Source organism: Bombus vancouverensis, chromosome 15, assembly GCF_051014615.1.
Source record: "Bombus vancouverensis nearcticus chromosome 15, iyBomVanc1_principal, whole genome shotgun sequence".
NCBI classification, from domain to species: domain Eukaryota; kingdom Metazoa; phylum Arthropoda; class Insecta; order Hymenoptera; family Apidae; genus Bombus; species Bombus vancouverensis.
The window spans coordinates 10521687-10545684 of record NC_134925.1 but is presented as its reverse complement, the minus strand read 5'-3'; the positions used below and the strand labels follow the sequence as shown (position 1 = coordinate 10545684).

The 23998-nt window shown below is 36.9% G+C and overlaps 2 protein-coding genes and 2 non-coding genes across 8 annotated transcripts in view; 2 read left to right on the top strand and 2 right to left on the bottom strand.

Moving 5' to 3' along the window:
* The window catches only part of Vmat (Vesicular monoamine transporter), a 46829-nt gene extending 25868 nt beyond the window's left edge, over positions 1–20961 (top strand). For 3 of the 5 annotated variants that reach the window (XM_076624991.1, XM_033349964.2, XM_076624992.1), the window contains exons 2-12: positions 9663–9817; positions 12825–13076; positions 13328–13493; positions 13902–14044; positions 14857–15039; positions 15136–15237; positions 15616–15790; positions 16322–16373; positions 16503–16686; positions 17380–17513; positions 17603–20961. In XM_076624991.1, coding sequence (XP_076481106.1) covers positions 9663–9817; positions 12825–13076; positions 13328–13493; positions 13902–14044; positions 14857–15039; positions 15136–15237; positions 15616–15790; positions 16322–16373; positions 16503–16686; positions 17380–17513; positions 17603–17671 — 1615 coding nt within the window. In that variant the 3' untranslated portion in view covers positions 17672–20961. Of the gene's footprint in view, positions 1–1158; positions 1381–9662; positions 9818–12824; positions 13077–13327; positions 13494–13901; positions 14045–14856; positions 15040–15135; positions 15238–15615; positions 15791–16321; positions 16374–16502; positions 16687–17379; positions 17514–17602 lie in introns of those variants that run through there. The other 2 variants (XR_013060189.1, XM_033349961.2) reach the window with 2 other exon arrangements.
* Positions 12563–12634, bottom strand: TRNAA-CGC (transfer RNA alanine (anticodon CGC)). Its single transcript has one exon. It is a non-coding gene; the product is annotated as a tRNA-Ala (tRNA).
* Positions 15934–16006, top strand: TRNAK-UUU (transfer RNA lysine (anticodon UUU)). Its single transcript has one exon. It is a non-coding gene; the product is annotated as a tRNA-Lys (tRNA).
* A 190-nt stretch (positions 20962–21151) lies between the features above and the next one.
* Positions 21152–23949, bottom strand: Sou (required for meiotic nuclear division 5 protein souji). Its single transcript, XM_033349966.2, has 7 exons — positions 23769–23949; positions 23089–23372; positions 22868–23005; positions 22487–22785; positions 22297–22399; positions 22076–22230; positions 21152–21956 (listed from the first exon to the last, which is right to left on the bottom strand). Exons 1-7 carry the CDS (start codon positions 23902–23904, stop codon positions 21893–21895), a joined length of 1179 nt encoding a protein of 392 aa, XP_033205857.1. The 5' UTR covers positions 23905–23949; the 3' UTR covers positions 21152–21892.
* Between the last annotated feature and the right edge of the window lie 49 nt (positions 23950–23998).

Below are 23998 nucleotides of genomic sequence, written 5' to 3'. Positions count from 1 at the left end.
GTCTTGCGATTCAATGGAAATCTCGGATATCGGTGTAAAGTGCATTTAGCACATTTTGCTATGAAAGAATGGTTTCTAAATGACACACGGTATTTGGTAAGTTCTGATAATTCTGTTGCGCCGCAGGCTGTTGTTCCGTCGAGACAACCAGCGGAATAATTACCCAGGACACAGTGATATATTCTATTCTTATTTCAGTATTCTTTTTTTTTATGCAAACTGTGCTTTAGACCTTTGTCGAGTAAATTCCAAACACCTGTGCCTCTTGTGTTCAACATTACATGGTTTTCTGTTTACGAATTGTCAACCTGTGTGTACCGAAACGATCGACAGGAGCCGTAGAACCATACTTTGCAGTTCACCTTTCGAGCGTTCGCTGAGATAAATAAATATAGCGAAAAGAAGCAACTTTCTTGCGACTTGTAATTTCTGCAAGTAACGTAGAAATATACGTGACAATTTCAAACAGACATTTATCCTACCTAATTCAAGTCCACGTGTAATACCACAACCTGACTCGATTCTAGTGATCACAGCATTTTTCACGTTGTGTATACTATATACGGACTAGACTTTCAAAGAATCGATTCAACTTTGGCCAAAATGTGCTACGGACAAATGTGCTTCAAGCTTTCTCAATTAGCCGAAAATTACGTATTCTCGATTACGGTTCGTAAGTAAAGAAACGTAAAGTAGGAAGCCTAACAACCTAACGGCAGATGATGAAGCTCGACGAAACGTGAGTGTAAAAAGGGAGAGAAAAAAAGGAAAAGAAAGGTGTGACAGGATTACTGCAGAGTTTCTATCCGTGTGTCGAAGACGGAGCCGTGAATCGATCTGTCGGTTAATCGCTTCCTCGGTCGGCCAACTTGTTGAGGCGCGAAGCAACAGTTTGCCTTTTAAACGCGTCTCCTCGCGCCCCCGTCTTTCGTCCTCCTCGATTTCCATCTACTCTTCTTTTTTTTTTTTTTTTTCATCCAGAAAATTTCTTTTCCCAGTTGTGCCAGATCTGACTCGGCAAGGTTTGAAAAGATAGTTAACGTAATACGGTTCGAGGAAAGTCGATTACATTCGTCGCGATTAATCGCGTCCTACTCAAGTAATTCTCTCTGTTGGCTGCGAGAGTCGCGTTATTAAGTTGTCTGGAAGATACGATCGAGCTATTCATTCGACGGAACTGTGCTATTCCGGTTGTTCGGTCTGCAGCAGCACCAGCAGCAGCAGCACCAGCAGCAGCAGCAGTACTAATTGCTTCTCAAAGTGGAAACTAAGTTTACGAGAGAGGAGGAGTTACCGCGGCGCGTGCAAAGGGTTCGCCTGTCGGAAATCCGATCTGACTGGGTCTCTTGGAAAGGAAACGATTTTCGTTAGCCGGTTACCGTGCGTATCCTCTATACTCTATTACGTTATACGTCTTTCGCTAGTCAGTTCTACCATGACTCGTGGTTCGTGAAAAAGAATCGGGAATCGAAGGAGCAGTCTGTAGAGGCGAATAAAACGTACGAGCCTGGAATGAACGTAAGATAAATCGAGCTGGTTGACGGTCGACACGATTTTTCTATTAACTCGCCTTTCTCGCCGTAGGAATGACTCGTGAAAGTACATATTCCAACAGTTAGCCTAGGACATTTTTATGAATACGTTACTACGTTGTAGGAAATTTTGAAAATTAATTAACGCTACGACTAACACGACTATGTATATTGGTATAATTCGTACAACCTTATATTGGTAAAATTTGTACTGTTTTATATTGGTAAAATCTGCACTGTTTTATATTGGCCAAATTTGTAAATTTTTATATCGCTAACCAGAGTATAACATTTATTACAAACATATATTTGCTAGAAAATTAGAGCACAGCAAGAACAGTGATACATTAACGATATAACCAGATGTACGTTGGTACAATTTGCACAATTTTATATTACTACAATTTGTACAATTTTGTATTGGTAGAATCTGCACTGTTTTATATTGGCCAAATTTGTAAATTTTATATCGCTAACCAAAGAATAACATTTATTACAAACATATAGTTGCTAGAAAATTAGGGCACAGCAAGAACAGTGATACATTAACGATATAACGAGATGTACGTTGGTACAATTTGCACAATTTTATATTACTACAACTTGTGCAATTTTGTATTGGTAGAATCTGCACTGTTTTATATTGGCCAAATTTGTAAATTTTTATATCGCTAACCAAAAAATAACATTTATTACAAACATATAGTTGCTAGAAAATTAGAGCACAGCAAGAACAGTGATACTTTGAAGTTTCATTAACGATATATCAAGATGTATGTTGGTACAATTTGCACAATTTTATATTACTAAAATTTGTACAATTTTATATTGGTAAAATCAATTCGAATATAAATATAACAGTGACAAGACCATTTAATGCAAGCACAGCATGAACAGTGGTGTTAAAATAGTCTTGTTAAATATTGTAGCTAATTAATACGACGAATAATTGACTGTCTAAATACTTTGGCGATCTCTACGAGCTATATGTTCACAATAAATAGCATAGAACTCCTACAGATATACAGGGTGGTTCATAACTGGTGGTACAAGCGGAAAGGGGGTGATTCTACGCGAAAAAAGAAGTCGAAAATATAGAATAACAATCTTTTTTTAATTTATTAATTTTTTTTAAAAATCTACAGTGAGTGATTATAACGAGATGCGATAAAGTGCAGGCGTACCGAGCGAAAATTCAAAGTCGATTTTCTCGGAAACAAAGCCTCGAACGAAAAATTTTTATTCCATATTTTCGACTTCTTTTTTCGCGTAGAATCACGCCCTTTCCGCTTGTACCACCAATTATCAACCACCCTGTATATTTTAAAAAGAGATTCATCCAATAAAATCGTGATAATCGTGTTTCGTTACAGTTCTAAGGGAATTCGAAGGAGTTTCAAGCAACGCACATGAGATATATCCGTAAAACGTTTCCGCATATGCGTTCAAATATTTTCGCCAGCCGCTGTATATTCATTCGCAATGCGCGTCGAGTCGATGCACGAGCACGAGCGAAAAGAGAAAATGAGTGTAAGAATAGGTGGGACGAGACGAGAGGCAGAATGGGGGTGAAAGTGGGGATGGGGAAAGGTCCGGTGTCGATTAAGTTCAGGTCGGGAACAGGGGTGTGAAAAAAAGGGTGGTCGAGTGGCGCGGATGTTGATGGTGGTGAAGGAGCAGCGTGGAAGCGCGTACGCGTTCATCGAAACGGGATAACGAGGTCGGACGAGTTGCTGGTTCCACAGTCACTTCATCAACGCGAAGCCAACTAAACTGTCAATCGCAAAGCCACTACCATGTCAAACCCTTTCGACAGCATCTAGATTCTCGTCGATAACGCGTTGTACTTCAGGCATCGATTCCAGGCGTCCGCGGTTGCACGCGCTACGACTTCTCGAAAATTCAATTCGAGCTCGATTAACCATTGCAACGAACCGTCTTTCCATCTATATAACACAGAGGTGCATATACATCTATCGGGGAAACAGGTGTCGTTAACTGTGTTCGATACCTTCTTCATACGATGAAGCGAAATTGGATGAAACGAAGTGAAAACAATAGCCAGTAATACAACAGGCTACGGCTATTTGTACACCGTTGTATTTATCCTGGTATTTCCAATGTGCTAATTAATTAGGCTTGGGCAATATCAAATTTCCTGGTATTTAGTAGCCTCTTCGTACGATTACAGAGATACAAAATAGAAAGAAGATATAATAAGAAAATGTAAAAAAGAAATACGATATAGGAATATAGTACGGAAGATCGATACTGTGAAAATGAAATGTAGGAAAAGAAAAAGTAAAAATGTGTATGCAATGTGTATGCACAAGTACCTTTCGTAGTCGCTGTATATATTGGCGAAAATAAAACAAAGTTAACAAAGTCGACGTGAAAAAAAAGTGAAAAGAAGATCTTTGAAGCGCAGAGTGCCCAAACAGATATAAAGGATAGTGGAATTACGCAGGTATTATTTATCCAGAAACGAGTTTCGTGAACTCCTCTTGTTACCTCGTCGACGTAACATGTTCGCCAAGATGAAACGAAATTAAATGAAACGAAATGGACAGAGCAGTAGCTACCAAATACAGAGTGTCCAAATATTTATGGAGGTAGCGGAGACATGCATATATGTATGTCTTTCTAAGCGAATAGATATGCTGGTGCCTTAGTTAGGGATGACCGTGTACAGGGTCGAGCGAAATATTGATAAGACAAGGGTGTGCGCGCCTGTGTTCTGGCAAATGAAGGAAGAAACCAAGTGGTAAACAGATATCTAAGGCAAGGAGCAGTAGATAGAGAAGCGAGGATATCGGAGGGAAGAAAAGAATTGGCAAGGAGAAATCGCGAAGAGTTAACAGGGGAGGGATGACAGCCGGGCGTGGCGGGTGGTGAACGGGGATGGAGAGAAGAAGCAATCAGCATTTTCCTGAAAGCCGGGTCCCCTGGGTGCGTGCATTATTCTCGGAAAAGACCGAAGAAGATTTTTCTCTTACCACTTTGGTTGGCTCCCATACTTTGCTTTCCTCTCTTTCCGTCGTGTTTCATTCTCTTATCTGTTCGGTAATTACGACGAAGAATGACCGCGAGCAGTTCCGTCTCTGCCTGCGAGAAGTCTTTACCAGCTTTTCGTTCTTACGATATTCCGTCTTTTCTCGTGTACGATCTATTCTCTTCATTTCGTTTCATCCACTTTCGTTTCGTTCTCGCGAATTTGCATATCCACGCGAAGAAAGTAGCGAAGAGAACTAACCGTTTTCCCAGTATATGTATGTCGATGCACGCGCTATTGTTCGCTGGTATTGGGTTTCTTTTATTTATTTATTTACTTAATTTATACGTTACAATTTGTCCAGTTGGACGTTTGATAAATTTTTCTAACTTTATTGCTAAATGACGTGTGGATAGCTACCCCCAACTGGATACCGTCTTTGAGTTTGTCTATTTTATTTCTTTAGCGAGGTCAGTGAGGAGCTATCCTTTTAGTCTTCTTTTTATATGGGTTTTTCTGCAACCAGCTGGTTCGGATGTGTTGACATTCTTTCCTTGTATTTTGTTGCGTATCTGCCGATTTCTTCTTCGACCGTTCATAAGGTATTGGATTGAGTTTGTCCAGTCCGTAGGTGTTACATTTTCGGGACTATTATAGCGTGACTATGTCACTGTCACCATGTCCCTTGCCAATAGACAGAAAATCCTTCTGTGCACCCGCGCTACGCAGGAAGTTCGTATCGACGTAAAACGCGATTTCTCTGTACGCGTCCTCGTCAATTTGTTATCGATGTTGTTTCATCATTGTTAAGAAATCGAGTGTGCACCCGAGCAAACTTTATTGGGCTCACACTCATCGTCCGATGGAAATGTCATATGTACGTCCTCGTTCATAAATATTAGGATGCTTAACTACGGGAAATTAACTTAACGCTAGCTTAACTACAGGAATTAATTATTTAAGAATTATTATCTTAGACAAATAAGAGAGGAGCCTCATACAGTTTCTTTTCTTTTTCTTTTTTATTATTTAATTTGTACTTTACAATTTGTCCAGCTGGACATTCGGAAATTTTTCCAACTTTCTTTATACGGTGACTACAAAAAGCATATGCGCGTATTTTAATCATCTACCAAATATCCAACTGGACAAATAGTAAAGTACAAATGAAATAAATAAAAAGAAGCCGCATCTTAATTTTTCAACAAAGTGTTCTTTACCTTTCCTCGTGTAAAGGTATATTCTACTTAAAGAAATAATACGAAACTTACGAAATACTCTAACGAATGCACCGGTATACAATAATTCTTTACAGCGACGGTAAATTTTCAATAATTTGGAAATATCCAAATACATTTTTCAGCCACGGTAAAGTCACGATAATTTGGAAATATCTAAATATTTATGGAGAACAGCGTACGACGAAACTCCGAATTATCTATTATACGAAATTATCGGAAGGGACAACCAGGTGGACTAGACGGATAAACGATCGAACATCGAATGATGGAGAGGTGTGTACATTACGCTGAAAGAAGCGAACGAAAGCCAAAGGAGGCTTATCTCGCGCCAGCAACCCTCTCGAAGACGACGGGTTCTATATCCGAATAGAGTTCTTCTTTCCTTTTCTCTTTTTTCTACCTTTTCGGTTGGTCGGTGATCTATCGACTGCACGAGTTTCTGCAGATTGCTTCGCGGATTCTTCTTTGTGCCCTTTGGTGGAAAAAAGAGAAATCGAGAAAGCGCCTTTTAATGAGGTGACAAGGAGGCAAGTGGTAGGAATCGTTGCCAGGTACCGCTTTAGACGGCCTTAATGGTTTCCTATTCACGGGGAGCGTGCGAAAATTAGCCGAGCTAAAAGCATCGAGTAATCGAGTTATTACGAATAAAAGAGGAGCGGCGAGGGCATCGCCTGTGGAATGGTTGCGCGACAGTTCATGGGAGATACCGTTAAAAGCGACCAATTAATGCCGTTAATTCTATAGCCCAAGCATCGAACGATTTTGATCGTGTTTCAGAGAGAAATTATTCCAGATTTTCGAAATAGACGTATAGCTATCGAGAGCCTTGCACGTAGGTCGAAGAGTACGTAAATTACTATCTTTCCCTAAAAACGATATACATATTCTTTTTTTTTTATTTAATTTGTACTTTGCAATTTGTCCAGCTGGACATTCGGTAAATCGAACGATATAAATGAACCGAAAAATATTTTCTTTCCGTTGCTAACGCGAACCTACGTTCGATTATTAGTCGCCAATGTACAGAGACGTGGAAAAGTGTTTGGTCAGATAGATTTTTTACTTTGGATCGAAAAGACGATATTTCCGAGTCTTTTATAAATTTTATAAAGTATTTTAAATCTTCTGCAGCATAAAATTAATACATTGCTTATGCTACACCCTCTATACCATACTTGTATATTATACGTTCATTCGCTCCACATTGAGAAATACGAAGCGCGAATGAAACAAAGAGGAAGGTTCATCTCGGCTGATTTATCGGACTACGCGATTGTCGGTGTATTTTTAAATGTAAAAATAAGTTGGAAAATACATTTCGGCAAACGACATTTCTCCGCAGGAACTTTCTTCGTTGTTTTAATGTCTGATATCGCCCACAGCCTAAAGTACACGTTGATTAACGTCAATTTTCTGATACGTCGTAAAATCTATAAAAGACACGAGTTGAAACTGCGGAAATTCCATTCGATCGTCGAACGCGTGAAATTTTGTCGGAAGAATTTGTACTCGACAAAGAGTACGTCGAGTGCCGGAAGTTCGAATCACGAGCCAGCAAATGCCCTTTCTCAAAGATTTTCCTATTTCTACCACTTTCTACTGTCCCATTTTCGATAGGAAGTTCCTTTCGCCGCGTAAATCGACGAATCTCCGAACGGAGTGAAACGAAACTTGATTTTAGCGTTTTCGACGCTCGATGACGCTCGAAGATCTTTCGAGAAAACGTGCTGAACAACGGAATGGAACGAATAAACGTAGCTAAAAGGACTTGCCATCGATTGCACACACATATACACACACACAACGACACCTTTGATCCACTAATTAGTTTACTCGGTCGGCATCTCTCTTCGACATGACTTTGCTGTGACTTAAACACAACTTCGACGCGATTTCTTTATGTACGGCTTTCTCGAAAACTTCGCAAACCTTCTTTTGCCTATATTTTTTTTTTATTTAGTTGTTTACATTCACAATTTGTCCGATTTGGACATTTGGTAGAATCCCTATATTTTAGTAAATAGCTAGAAAAATGTACCGAAAGTCCAGCTGGACAAATTGTAAAGTACAAATTAAAGAATAATAAAAAAAGAAATTTTAGTAAATCCTTTTAGTTTTGTATTAAATGGAATGGGGGTTTTCATGTAAATTTATATCTTTATGGGCACAACTGAAGAGATAAAACTCGAGCAGAGATTCGAAGAGTGAAAGAAGTAGAAGAGACCGTAAGTGCCATTTTTAAAAAAAAGAATTTCTTTTTCCTTGAAAAGGTTGTTTATACGAAAGCCACGATCAGTGAATATAGAGAGAAGTATTATGGTAATAATTCATACAGTTGTTAGTAGTATTTCGTATGTGATATAGGATGTACACGTTGCACGATCAGTGTACTGCGGATTTCCGTATTATTGTATTTTGGATTTTTTGGAAATTTGAAAGTACGAAATTGCACAGAATGTAGGTACATAATATACGTACACATATAGGGGAAAATGTATAAGATATTCAAGATACAGTGGTTTTTATAACACTTGGTAGGTAACGCGATTGTGCAAGTCCTATTTTTTAAAATTATATTCAGAAGAACACGAACTCGTATAAAGATCCGCTGTCTAATGATCAGTTTTCTAGATTAAACTCTAAGTGGCATGCGCCAGCGAGCCCCTTTCCTCGTACTTGAACATGTACGTAGATAAATCTGCTTCAATTATCCCATTAAATAAGAAAATCTGTACTGGCACTTACAGCGTTTTTAAGAAAACTACATAATGGGCATCTACATCCTTTCTTAAAATATAAAATCGTTCGTTCCCAAAGTATAAAATGCAAAATCTTATCTTTAGTTAACAGGTGTGTGAAACATTGAAATAAAAATATCGTAAAGCGATATATAGTACGTGTAACAAATAAGTTCTCTTATATTTTATCACCAAATAACATTTTGTGTAAATAACGTAGACGTTGTTTTCTACAAAACTTTACTTTCAGCATTTGCAGTTTTATTTACTTTCGTTCTTCGCCTCTTTCGCCCATTAAACATTATAACGAGTAATATACTTGGCATATTGTATACGTCTCTACATATTTTACGTATTCTATGCATTTCTGCAATTTTCAATTCCTGATAAATGCATAAATAGCCGCGTTACATTCGTAGCTATGAACGCCACAAATCTCGATTTTTCTACGTTACGGTTAATTCGACAGAAACGAAACATATTCGAAGGGAGCTGGATGGCAGGTCGTATATTCGGACCAATGGTTAAAGGTTTACAGCTTTTAATAATGGCGACAATTGGATATATTACGGGCCTGATGACCGTAACGAGCCTCGTTCGAAACTGTTTGTAAATTCAGGATTAGTTCTTCCTTTGTAGTTTAGAAGAAATTGTCTTGTCGTAAAGCGAGGACAATTATAATTCCAACTTCTGGAAGTTTCGATTTTATTACTCGCCGTTGAACTGCTCAAGCAAAAGAAGTCGATTTGGAAAAACTAGAGTGCGGAATACAGCCCTAAGCGTAGGGTCATAATTAGCGGCTAGATCAATCGGTGACCCTACTCAACGCTTTTGTCGAAAGTTGGAAACTTTAACCACTGACCGATTTTACGCCCCCGCTATATTCCTTCCACCTACGTAATAGGTAATAATGGACAGCAGAAAATTATCTATGATGAAGTTAACAACATAATTTATAGACGTTTAAATGTATTCGTGTAAGCGGAGATGAATTTCCATTGAGGTTTCAAGCGTTTAGTAAAAGTAAAGATAGAACTGTAATGATAACTTGTAATTGGTTTTAGCGCGTATCTCACAGCGTACAAATAACTTCTTTTTTCATTTTCCAACTGCTGAAATAGCTTTATTTTTTATCTATTTTCTTTCTTTTTTTTTGCAGATTATCCAACGAACCAAGACGAGTGACTCATAGAACAAGGATGGGTGGTGGAGAATGGAGCGGCTGGTTGCAACGATGTCGAGAATCGCGAAAGCTGGTTCTCATAATCGTTGCCATCGCTCTGCTCTTAGACAATATGCTTCTGACCACGGTTGGTGAGTAGCGTCGATTTCCAACAAACGATTCGATTCCTTTCGTCAATTGATTAATCGATTTCTTCGACTGCTTTAAAATTCTATTATCTATTACTATCTTCTTATTATCAATAACAATTTTTCGTTCGACGCTTTGTTTTCGAGAAAATCGACTTTGAATTTTCGCTGGATACGCCTGCACTTTATCGCGTCTCGTTATAACGGATCTCACTGTAGATTTTTAAAAAAATTTTTTAAATTAAAAAAAAATTTTATTCTATATTTTCGACTCCTTTTTTCGCGTAGAATCACCCCCTTTCCGCTTGTACCACCAGTTACCAACCACCCTGTATAATTACGTATATAATTTTTAACTATTATTAATCACTTACTGTGACCGTTTCGGTTAATTCCTCTTTATATGAATTCGTCGGTATCCTTTGTGTGATTCATTCCATGTCAATCGAACGTAGATTTGAAAAAAAAAAAACTATCGATCAGCACTGTTCGGTAGACAAACGATATGTACCGATGCTTAAAGACGAACTAATTACATTCTAGCTTAAAGTCAAAACGATAATCTCACGTTTAAAATTAGACTAATAATCTTATCTCTCGTATTAACATTTCAACAATATGCCAAAGATCGTAAGTCATAGATACATTTTAATTGAAATATAGTTTATGCTAGCTATTCGTATTTATGGATTTCTGACGAGACAAACTTTAATAACTCACAAATTCTAACGTTCTTGAAACTGTACGGGTTTGTAGGCGATCTCGAGACAAGTGTCGTCAAACTACCCCTTCGGTCTTTTGGTTACTCAGCGAATATTGTAGCTTCTTGTTACAGTATTATTTCATAGAGCTTGTACGTGCTACGGTTCACTCGTTTATGCTTACGGTGTTACAGATATAATTACGCGTTAATTATATAGGAGAACTTGATATAAAGAACTTACTTCTAATATTTAAGCAAAGATTTGCCTCACCTGCCAAATACTATGAACGCGTTTCTACCTCTTCGAATTCGCAGTCTAACGATAAGTTTGCTTTACGTATACTTTGTCAGAAGTTCTAACTTCGCGGGCAAATTCATGAATTCATATGATTCCTAAGATGCACATTCGTTCATCGAAAACTAGCAGCAAACTGTGATCGAACTAATGTCATTAGTAAACTGCGGATTTTCATATATCTATGACAAATTTAAAGATTCGGAAACCCACAGAACGTATGTGACACGCAAAGATATATAAAATATTCAAAGTGATGTACTCTCGTCATAATCTTCGGTAGACGAAACAAATTACTATGTAAATTTCATTTCCTTAGTTCTCCCCGTAAAAGTACGAAAAAAAAAAGGAATCCATAATCTACGATTCGTAACTCGTCGTTTGACTAACAATGCTAATCGATAAATTATCTGATAAAAGCAAAAGAGCGCCGAAAATGCGGGAAAATATTTTTGAACGGTGAGGTAGATTCACGCGAATGTTGCTCGTTTTATCCGCTCTTGAATCATTTATTCTTAACTCTTCCAGCTTGCTGGATTCTCAGACTCGCGATCATGTTCGAGTCTTCGTTCGACCAAAATGTCCACGACGAAGTTCTTAAACCATAAGGAGAGCGCGTTATATATATGTGGTTTTAGCTGTGAAAGAAAGTACGGGATATTAAATATAGGAAATAAAATACAGGGAATAAAATATAGGAAATAAAATGTGGGGAAATAAAATCGAAGGAAATGGTTAAAAAAATGGATAGGACGTTAGCGAATGGTTACTCGGGTTTTCCAGTTGTTTAGCTTTTTTACTCTTGACCGATAGTGGTCAAGTAGAGGTGGAGAGCTGGCTTTCTTTTATCGTGCCCTCGAAACATGTTTAATTCACGAGGCACGCGTCTATATGACCCCCATACGATTCTTCGCTCGGAAAGCTAGAAGCTGGCAGGAAATATACGCGAGGGGACGGCTGACGACGTTCCGGCAATCCAGATAAGTGGTCATACATTTATGTAGCGTATACGAAACAGCTTCCCAGCGTTCTCACGCGCGCTAACAAATTATGGAAACGCGCTTCCGATGGATAAAACGATCGTGAACCTTCGTCGCCCTTTTAACACCGTACCTTCGTTTCTGATTTCTTATTACCATTTCCTTTTCCCCTTAGAAAGTAACGGTTTATCAGTTTACATCACTGATTCCTTCTTTCGTCGCATCGCTAACGATCGCAAGCGTTTCTACATGGTCTCGCTTCGAACAGTTTTACGTACTCGTTAAATTCATCGAGCAATGGGTCTCTGAATTTCCTGCAAACAATTTTTAGAACCATTCGACGTGTTTTTACAAGTCTCCAGCGATTCGATAATTACCTTGTGCAAATACTAAACTTCGATGAATTAATTATGTCTCTAACAATGTGTGTCGATTATCGCGCTCCACACCAGAGCAGCAGGTGTTCTGATACTTACGAAGGGAACACATACACACGCGCGGGCGCGTATTCATACATGGAGACCTCTGTACGTTGGATAGATTCACCAACAAGTAATTTCATTTTCTGAAAACGAATTTGTTAAGATCTGGTTTCCTGACAAAGGTACCATTTAATTAGAAAAAAAAAGAAAGACATTCCGACTTACGAGAGTTTCCAGACGTCACGAAGTTTGGGATTGGAATTTACAAGTTCGAGTCTCGGCGTATTTCTACTTACGACTCGCGCGAACAGAAATTAAAAAAAAAAATTGATAACGCTCTGTTGTTGTTGGAGGTGCTGGGATTTGAACCCAGGACTTTCAGCATGCGAAGCAGACACTCTACCACTGAGTTACACCCCCGAGCTGTTACATGCTACAACGGAACACCTCGTCACCGAAGCCAGAACATACACGCGTTCTGAATTTTAATTTAGTATTATACCGTAGAATTACTTTGTCGAATAGATTCTTTGCTGCTACTAAATAGATTTTGTCTTCTCCATTCTATCTTTGTCTTATGCTCTGTACGTTTCCAATGATTGTGCCGCAGTGCCCATTATACCGGAGTTTCTATACGACATCAAGCATCCTAACGCAACCTTGAGTCAGCATCTGAACGAGGGTGGTTCCCGTCGAACGTTCACCGGTGTTCAAGCAACAAGCGGTAATATCGTCACATCTACGAGTTCCAGTGTAACAACTACGCCAAAATGTCCTTGTGCTGTGACCAAGTCGAACGATTCTCAATTGGAGTTTCTTTACGTGAGCACGCCTTCTAGCATCGAGTCAAGCGGTTTGCTTGGTAAGAGTAAATAATTTCGTGATATCGTGACCCTCTTGCACTTGCTTTAGAGCGTGCCAATGTTTCGTTGTGTTCGAGAAAATATTTGTCTACAACCATCGAATTTTTATAATATAATATAATTTACTCGAACGTTCTGTTTGTTTACGAAAAATTATCTTCGATGGGAAATCTCCGTGCGATGAATGCAGAAAATTTGTAATACGATTAGTATACCATGATTAATCGCTATTGGCTCGCGTTTTTCCCAGAGAGTACGAATAGCGGCGAAATAAATTCGGCAACGGAAGATCCGGATGAAAAGGCGCAACGACATCGCGAGTTGCTGCAAGAAACGACTGCTGTTGGTTTAATGTTCGCCTCCAAGGCTTTCGTTCAATTGCTGGCAAATCCAATCGTCGGTCCGCTTACCCACAAGTAAGCGAGTGCATACATAATGTACGCTGTATATGTATGTATATTAAGTTGTATAATATGTTCGTTCGTTCCTTTTATATAAGATTATTATTGTTTTTGTTTATTATTTTGTTCCGTTATCATTTGCAATGGGATTAAGTTTCTTTTCAGTGATCTAAAAATTTCAAAAAATTGCATACCATTATATTCTTCTCTAATGATTTTCCTAATTTTCTAAATATCGAGACAAACAACATTAATTTTACATGACTTAAGTTGCATCTGTATATCGTTCTTCCACTTAATTATTCGATTATTACTCGAAATAAACATGTGAAAGCCGTTTCACGCGTATTTGTAGCGCGTCAAAGTACAGAAACCAGCTCGTTATTTGTCTGATTTGACCAACACCATTGCGTTTCTTTCCAGAATCGGCTATAGCATACCCATGTTCACTGGCTTCATCATTATGTTCCTTTCAACACTGATATTTGCGTTTGGACGAAGCTACGGAATTCTTTTCTTAGCGAGGGCGCTTCAGGGAATCGGCTCTTCGTGTTCCAGCGTTTCAGGTAAACCCGATAAATACGAAGCACGTGTCTAACGTTTCGCTCGTGAGAAGCAACCCATGTGTGAATATTGAATACGTATCAATGGGGTCGAGAATGATGAAGAAGATCGCTTAACACATCCCAGACAGATGTATCTCGCCGCAATGACCGACGTCCACATATGCATGTCATCAGTCTCTTTGGTCAATTGTCAGACAGTTACAAGTCTAGATAATGTTTCTGTCTATTATATACGTATTATATAGTTTTCCAATGCTCGAACTAAATATTATTATCTTCTGCGTATTTCTTTCCTTTTTTTTGAGACGCTATTTTTAAAACGCTATTTTATTCGAATGACGCACATAGCATATTACATAGTCATCCATCAAAATTATTACGGATGATCGATAACGTACCGTGTATGTCATGACATACTTTTAAATAAAAATTGTCTAACATGTGTTTTTTTAATCCTACATTGATTAGCTTTACTTGCTTTTTATTACAAATGTAAAAAATATTTCCGTCATTGGGACGAGTTTCATTCAAAATCACCGGTCTCGAATGTATTAAGCCAGCAGAGCGAATGTATTAAATGTCCTTTTATGAGTATCACTAATCCTGTTACAATCCCCTATAGATACTTTAACCTTGCTCTCATTCTAGCAAATAAAGAAATTTATAGCGTTTTAAAGAGATGTTTGACAAGACAACAAGAAACAAGATCTCTTTCGTATTTTGTCCAAACCGAAGATATTTTTTAACGTTAAAGAAATGTAGTTGGACTTCATTCTGTTCGAATTTCGATCGATCGTTCGGTTCATTCACAGGTATGGGAATGTTGGCCGAAAGATATCAAGACGACAAGGAACGTGGTAACGCGATGGGTATTGCACTCGGTGGATTGGCTCTTGGTGTTCTCATCGGGCCTCCATTTGGCGGCGCGATGTACGAATATGTCGGAAAATCTGCTCCGTTCTTAGTACTTTCGGCATTGGCCCTTGGCGACGGAAGTGAGTATTTCTCCATGTTCATCTTTTTCTTACGCGTCATTTACTTCCATTCTATCTTACATTTATCGATTGTACTTTGTATAATACCATTCCCAGTTTTGCAACTTCTGGTGCTTCAACCGTCTGTCGTGTACACCGAAGCGGAACCACCGTCTCTCAAATCTCTGGTCACCGATCCTTACATCGGTTTAGCTGCTGGTAACTATTATTTTTCCATCCACTAACCTGAACAAATGAAATCTTCAATAAGGGCGAGAAACCTAGCCAATATACGGGATATTAAGTATCAAAGGTTTACGCCAAACGTATTATATCGATCTGTTTATTCGTTGATCTATATACAATACCTGGAAAAAGAAAGTTTAAAGTTAGCAAGTAATTTAGTTGTATATGCGCATGTTAGTAACTTTTGTACCAGATATTTTTCACCATATTGTCGTGTATGTTGCATTTATTCATTACTCTTGTCAAGTACGATTTTATAGAATTCTTTCATCCGCTAAACTGCATTTCTTCCACCTTAGATTAACACGTATTATCACCATTTCAATTGCCAATGACCAGTCTATTTTTCAGGTGCTATTACGTTCGCCAATATGGGTATCGCAATGCTAGAACCCAGTCTTCCTATCTGGATGATGGACACGATGGATGCGAGTAGATGGGAGCAAGGTGCCGCCTTTCTACCGGCAAGCATTAGTTATCTGATCGGTACTAATCTTTTCGGACCACTCGGACATAGAATGGGCAGGTTAGTAGACGTTATTACAAATATCTTCTCCTCTAAGCCCTCCTTCTAATATTCACCAGTAAATGTCAGACATTTTGAATATTTTATATTTTGTAAAAATTTAATTCTGCTAGCAGTGGATAATCAAACACGTGATTACCATCGCCTGGATAGCTCAGTCGGTAGAGCATCAGACTTTTAATCTGAGGGTCCAGGGTTCGAGTCCCTGTTCGGGCGGCTTAATTTTTGTATTTTTTTCTCTTTTCTCTTTTCCTAATAACTTTCTCCCGTATTTGTAAACCACAAATATTTATGCAAATTTAGCTTTTTACGAACATAATTAAAGAAATGAAACCCAATTAGAGATTCGTTTTACACACGAAAATAAAAATAAATTTACATACTTCTGTATAATATATACATTCTGTTTTTTTTTTATATTTTAAATTTATACAATAAATGTATAAATATCCGCAATTTACTTATTTTCAATTCGTTCTATTCAAACTATTTTCTCGTATATCTACCAATATCTCTTTCTTTTTATTATAGATGGTTAGCTGCATTGATCGGGTTAGTCGTGATCGGCATTTGCTTGATGTGCGTAAGTATTTCATTTTTTCTTATTTTATTTGTACGGACCAACATGAATCATCGTCAAACTATAGAGCACGACATTTTTTTATTATTATTTTCTTAAACAATGATACGAATAGTTTTCTCACATTCACAGATACCGCTGGCTAAAAGTATTCATCATCTGATCGTACCTAACGCAGGCTTGGGATTTGCTATCGGAATGGTGGACAGTTCGATGATGCCGGAATTGGGATACTTAGTCGACATACGACACACCGCTGTCTATGGAAGTGTATATGCTATCGGAGATGTTGCGTTTTGTTTAGGTTTTGCCGTTGGTACGTGTATATGTGAAAAATCCGCTTGATAATTGAACGTAATCAATAATATTGTCAATATTGTAAGATTCTCAACAAAGATACTATCTGTCTATAAATATTGACAATATTGTATTGACAATACGTATTGATCCTTTTAGTTGAAAATCTTGAAATAATGACAACATATACTGATAGTCTGGGGGCATCGAATGCCAAATGCTAGGTTTATAACTAGATTAACTTCACATTTTACATTTTTTTATTTCATAACCTAGATACGTGATTAACAGGTTGACAGCGGAACGAAGTCACGTATTGTTCTGCTACGACTGATTTCTTTTAAACTTATCAATCTTTTCGATAATTTTTAATAATAATAATAATAATAATTTGTGCGTGACGCCAATGTGGTGTCATTGTCAGGAATCAAATCGGACCATTTGTATGGCACATTAATATTCTCTATTACTTCTTTCTTGTTATTCATTTCTTATTTTTTTTTTAAATCTGATAGAACACCAATTTGCGGGTTCTTCAAATATTTTAATTCACGCGGATTTCCATTCCAATCATCGTTTAAACATTCGTTCGCATTCAAATTTTAAACATGCGACGAACTTTTTACTCTTTCAGTGAAATTTTAATTTTTAATTAAATTTCAAAAAAACTGTGATACTTGTAATATTCTGATTATTAATCGTTCATTATCAGGACCTGCTTTGAGTGGTACGTTAGTCAACAGTATTGGCTTTGAATGGATGTTATTTGGCATTGCCATTTTGAACTTTATTTATGCCCCACTGATGTACTTTTTGCGGGCGCCGCCAACGAAAGAGGAACAGAAGGTAAGACGAAAGTTCTTGCTTCTATTTGTTCAAAAATTCGTAATTGAAAGCTTGTTCGATCGTCGTATTGATGATGTATTACCTTCTAGTCGTTGATAATTGGCGAAAAGTCGTCTGTGCGCTACGTAACGTACCAGAATGAGGAAGAGGAACAGTAAATGGACGGATATTTCTGAACACAGGATAGCGGCGTGCATTTCGTTCTCTACATTCTTGAAGATGGAACAACGAGTTAAATGTAATACGGAAAATCTCTATGTTAATAACGTTCCGAGAAATCTAGATAGGTAAAACATTATTATGTATCCCTTTGTCTAGCGCAATCTGTATATACACGTAACATTAGATCGTAAGAATAAGTGTGTGCGTTCAAGAGAATCGTATACGTCGATGACACGTAGCTAACGTCGATAAATTACACTTACGTCGAATTGATCGAGGCACCGAGGCAAAAATACATCGATATAACGAACACGTGTGTAGCTTAAACGCACGATGCCCAAGATTGGGATGTTGTCCTGTCGTGAAACGCAAACTGTGTGAAATTTCAACCGCTCGAGTCATTGTCGATGTTTCAAAGAGTATCAATTTCCTAAAGAAAGAAGAAAATTATTTACTCGGAGAACCGCCTGCTTTGGATTCCCTGAATGGCTGCAGGGAAACCATGCGATAATGGCGAGCAGGCAGGATGAAGAGTTCTCGAAATTACATTGGATCGAATTGTGAATTAGCATTGAATCGACCATGAGAAGTGGTTTGATTACCCTTTACGTAAGCATACTTACGAAGCATGTAATGCCTTAAGGATTGGAGATTCGCGAGTTTGTGTTTAACGAGTTAGGATAAAGACCGAATTTCGACACGTTCTTTCGCACGATGCATGATACTCGTCAGATCGATCCGCTGACGAGTATTTTCGTTGTGCTCTACGATAGATTATTCGCCAATAACCAAAGAGAAATATTCCTCTGACGTGAAGGAAATATATTCAAACCAAAACGAAACTATAATTATCGAAGGATGAGTCAACAGCGTTCAACGAATTTGCAAATTACACGATAAACTTTATGTGAGTTCGCGGCGGAAAACTCTAACAAGAAAATGTTTGTGCTTCCTTTTTCTGTGCGTGTAATGCTTTCCGACGATCAAGTCGATTCCTTTTTGTCCGTTGTGCGTGTTTGTGATAGGTATCAAACGAATTAAAATATAGAAACGTAGGAACTAAACTCGTATATAACACGTTCTTTCTTCTAATAATTCTATGTAGACAATACACAATCCATACATACACGCGCGCGTATAATATATTAGCTATAGGTAGGACATATCTATAGAAAAATATCATAGAACGTATATATCGTTTACTTATATCGCTACAAAATATGCTAGAGTTGATCATTGTATAATTGTTGTTTGCTCGTGGAAAATGCATAATGTCGTTACGAACAAAAGTTATATGATTATAAATACGTTTGGATTCTAAGCTACTGCGAATGCGTATGGAAATTAACAAAAATACGGATCGTGTCGTTGCATGTTAGATGAATCTCGAGTGCGAGGTTATCACGATTGAATTTCGTGATACATATTTTCCGATAAGAAAAATATTATATATCTCTGTAGTAGTGTTGTAGAACGTTTGAATTCATGATGTTGCCGAACCTGTACAAAAGTATGTATTATGTTAATATACATATAATAATATATATATAGCAGAAGGGTTGCAACGAGATGAAATATAATATGGAATACATATGCATATATAGAATAGAATTCTATTCAAGAGAGAGAGAGACAGTTTTCCACCGCGAATTCCGTGAATTCTCGAGGTTGCGTTACGTTGTCACGCGAACGCCGACCTACTCCCGATATGAAACGCGAGTCAATTCGATTTGCAAATTCATCGCGAACGTTTGCCACGACCGAGCGTACTCGAGAGGAAAAGGTAACAGAGTAGGGGCATCGTGTTCACAAAAGTGGATCGAGATCTCGAACGATTTCCAGAACCGAGTGTAACGAGCCAAAGAGGTTAAAGAAACGTACGAATTGTCATCCTTGCATTGATATATCGTTATAAATTATCTGTATTAATGTTACAATGCAACATATATTCTCGTTAAGGATTCTTTACATTTCTGTAAATATAGAGAACGTACGTATGTATTTAAGGAGCAATTATAACAGAATGTAGTTAACATTTACGGGTCAACTTCATTATTAATCAACAACGATTTACCAGCTTCTTCATTTCCATATTCTTCTTTTTCTAGACTATGATTTAACCAACATGAAAGATCTGTCGCGTACGATAGAACTTCGACCATGATGTATAATTATTAGATTGCGGATATTTATGCAAATTCATATTTTTATGAATATGTACATGTTAGAAAATCGAGCTTAAATGGTTCTATTGTCTAAATATCATAGCAAATGCCCTACTTTCGATGTTTTATATATCTTCATATGCTATATGTACTGTGTCCATTATTGTACCTTTAAATTTGGCATAAGTACATAAAAATCCACAGTCTAGTAATTATGGTCTATTATTGCACTCATCTGATGTTATCTCGCTTTTGCAACATTTTGTCTTAGCGTTCCATGTCGGATGAATTGAAAGTGATTGCTGCTATTGCAAACAGACAATAAGCGATATCATGAAACGTGAAAGTTTCTTGGCACACGAAATCGCGGAAACAAACGGTCGTTTTAATCGTTGTTTGATGAAACCTTCTCTTTGATAAATAATGCGTCCTTGATCCATTTGGGCTTGACAGGTTGTTAAATGTCGTTGAAAGTGGGTTTCATTGAATTTAGACGAAGCCAGAACGAACAACAGATGTCTCACATATATCTAAGTGTGCATAATTCTATCTCCAACGGGCATTGCGTGCAGGCATAAGCCAATAAATTACCAATACATTTTCCTTCCTCCTGTCCTCTGTCATTGTAACGTATATACATATATGCATATAATATTTAACCAGCTGGTGTATGGGTCCGATTTAATCTGTCTGTGTAGTCGTCGAAAAACAGCGAGACTCAAGAAGGAGAAAGGTATTTTTTATTCTTGATAAGCGATGCAATTGTATTGTGTGTGCGTACGTGTGTGTGTACTTATGTAAAGTTGTACCGAACTTTTGAAGTACGTAAAAATGCATGTATTTGCGAAGGGAATATTATATGGCAAGGGAATTAGAACGCGCACGCAAATCGACTCTGAAAATCGTCAGTTTTTCGCTCAACGATATCGATGTCCGAACGCGATGCTCCAAAACATTTCGAATTTTTATCTCATAAGATCGCTACAAACACGAGGCAACCTTATTTCAAATGAATCGAGTGTTATTCGACGTTATTTGTCGTTGAAACGCATGATATGTTTATGTGTATGTTGTTCAATAATATGTATTTAAATAAACATTTACGTGTTTAACGTGAAAAATCATTGCATATATATATGTTCATGTCTGGGAAAATTAAAAATAGAATATTAGTACTTCATGAATATTCTATGAGTGTTAGATTAGGTAATATCTTTTTTCTGGTCACGGTGCATTGTACATTTCAATACATTATGATAGAGATATATATATCTATATGTGTGCATATAATATAATATACATACACATATATACACAATATTAAATTTATTTATTCTCTAGATATCCAGGGTAGAAAAATATTTTGTTAGAGAACACGTATCGATGACTGACTATGTAATAATTTTCGACGGATGAATCAGATCCTACATTACAAACGAAAAGACTATAATATGGTTGCGTTAATACACATCGACTTTTTATGTAACTCACATATCATCTCTCATTGATAGCTATCATTACAAACAACTTTAATTGATAATTAACATTCAACAGCAGTATATACAAAAACATATTACTTAATACTACTATAGTCATATTATCGTATTCGCGTATACGTGAAGATGTGCAACATAATATGTTAATTGAATTGTAATTGTTTGAGAATGAAATATAAATATATATATATGTTTGCATATTTACTTATATTTATATTTCATTCTCAAACAATTACAATTCAATTAACATACTTCAACTTATACGTAATTACGTTGAGATATTTACTTCTCAAAAGACACTAAAATAATAAAACAGCGTCGATTGTCGTCACCAAAGTATTTACCAAATATTCAATATTCAGCACTTTTCCATAGTAAAATGTGCTCATATATTATTTTCACGTTTTGACGACAAGATCGGAAATAAGTGTACTAAGCCAAATAAAAAATAACGATTACCAAATTCGCGGCATACAATGATTTGATCTAAGTATATGTATGTCCTTCCCGTTGACTTAAGCGTTATAGATCGTTCACATTATTGTATCACAGTAATCTAAAAGTAAATAAGTCTAGCGTCTTCTGGATTTTGTTCTACTGGACAATATGGACATTTCAATCTGGAAAATAAAATTCAATTTTTATTTATATTCTATTAATGCCTCTTGCCTTTTATTATGTTTTTCCTAAGTGGTTTCAATTTTTAATTTAACATTCGCCTTATTATTAAAATACATACTTGTTTGCGTTAGTAAGTTTATTTAACGCATCTCTTGAAATAACGTGTCCACAGACTAATTTCATTGGCGGATTATTCTCTGTACTTTGTTGTCTCAGAATTGGACACGCGAAAACAGAATGATAACGACCGTCTTTGCCGAGGTCTATTTCAATCTGCGGAGAAAAGTATCGGTTAAATAATGCAATATTTGTTTTCCATTTATTTATCCAGTTACTTACAGGTAATTCATCTTTTCCATTCCAAACGGTATTTACTTGCCTTTGTTGCATAACTTGCTTAATATTCAAAAGCGTTGGTAACGCAGTACAACCAGCATTAATGCTAGAACATAACGTTGCCAGATTTTCCTATCATTTATGCATTTATCTTTACGCGTTTTACGATATCAGAAACTATGAAGAAACATACCACACAGAAAGAGGACTATCTACGCTTAAACCAAATAATGTGCAAGCCTCTCTCGTGAATACATCGTGAATATCTAGCCATAAAGTAGGATCCAACAAATGACTGTAAGGAGAGGACTGTATTCCATTTGGTAAATACAATAACGTGCCCATTAATGCCTGCACCTCTTTTCCATGTCGACCGACGTATTGCGTAAGATTTTGACGAGCATAATTTATTGCTTCAGTTTGTTTGCTAGGTCCTTGTTGAATCAGTCTTATAAAATGTAACCTATGAAGCTTAAACTCAAGAGACGAATTCTACAAATAATGTTTAATGTCAGATATATTTGCACCAAAATAGTGTTATATGAGCAGTGGCAATGGATGATGTTGTGCGTACTTGTGCTAGAAGTGCTTCTCTATGTCTTTTAGCCCATTCAAGCGCAGGTTCCAAATTTCTTTGCTTTAAGCAATCCAATATATAATTTAATTCTGTGAATGGCTCCTTTGTACCTTCTTCTGTTTTAATTCCAGCTTCCTGTAACAACAGATCCATTGTGTATATAGTTAAAAATTTATATGGTGTACACATGTGTATATATGATATTTATATAGACTTACCGCTGCTAATTCTGCTGCAATATCCAACATGCCATGACGGTAAAAATGCTGACAAATAACTTGATTTAAAAGATGTGATTTTTCTGGACCTGAGAAAACATCTTCTCTGCTAGTACTTGCAAAGTCTGCAGTGAAATTTCTATCGATTGCTTTTCCTACTTTTGAAACAGAACCATGTAACTCTCTGTGTTCTGTGGTTAAACGATGTACAGTTTCACAAACTTTTTTCATTGCCTCTTTTAATATTTGCACTTGTCCTGGGGTTAATTCATGATTGTCTGGTGCTGGTGAACAAAAAATCCAATCCTTTTAAGTGGGATATCATATACGTTTAATGATAAATACGAGATTAGAGTGCAATACTTCGTAAATTCAAACTATGTAGAAATATTATCCAAAAATGTAAACGAACGAGTGATATCTTGAACAAAGGAAAGTTCTAAATAACCGTTACGATAAAAGAGGTTAGAGCTAGATAGAACAATATAAGAGGAAAATGGATAATATAAATATCTTTCAGGTTACATTTTTTGAGATCTACATATTCACATAGGAAAATTAAAATCCTCTTGTCCTATTTTCACTTTCTACTACCACAATTTTTAGAAAATGTTATTTTTTTGTTCATAGATTGTCAACGAACGATGACATTGTAAGTAGCGAGAGAGTTTTCAGTTTACCTTGAGTAAATTCTCTTTTTAAAGATTCGATATGATTTATTAGATCCTGCAGTACTGTCTCTGCATGTTCGTTTACCACTCCAAATTTTAATAAAATCTTGTCAACTTCACGTTCAACGACATTACACGCCTCCATTATTGTTTTTCTTAGTGATATCACGTCACTGCTTGTCACTTTTGCTTTAACACGACTCACATGTATGTAGATGTATATCTCGCTTACACACATA

What these genes read in the sequence shown, in the direction of transcription:
- Sou (XM_033349966.2), bottom strand. Translation starts at nt 23,904, where the DNA reads ATGGAGGCGTGTAATGTCGTTGAACGTGAAGTTGACAAGATTTTATTA. An exon ending in AAAAAGAGAATTTACTCAAG is followed by an intron (nt 23,373 to 23,768) that starts GTAAACTGAAAA and finishes TTTGTTCACCAG; the next exon opens with CACCAGACAATCATGAATTA. An exon ending in AAACTTACTAACGCAAACAA is followed by an intron (nt 21,957 to 22,075) that starts GTATGTATTTTA and finishes TTTATTTTCCAG; the next exon opens with ATTGAAATGTCCATATTGTC.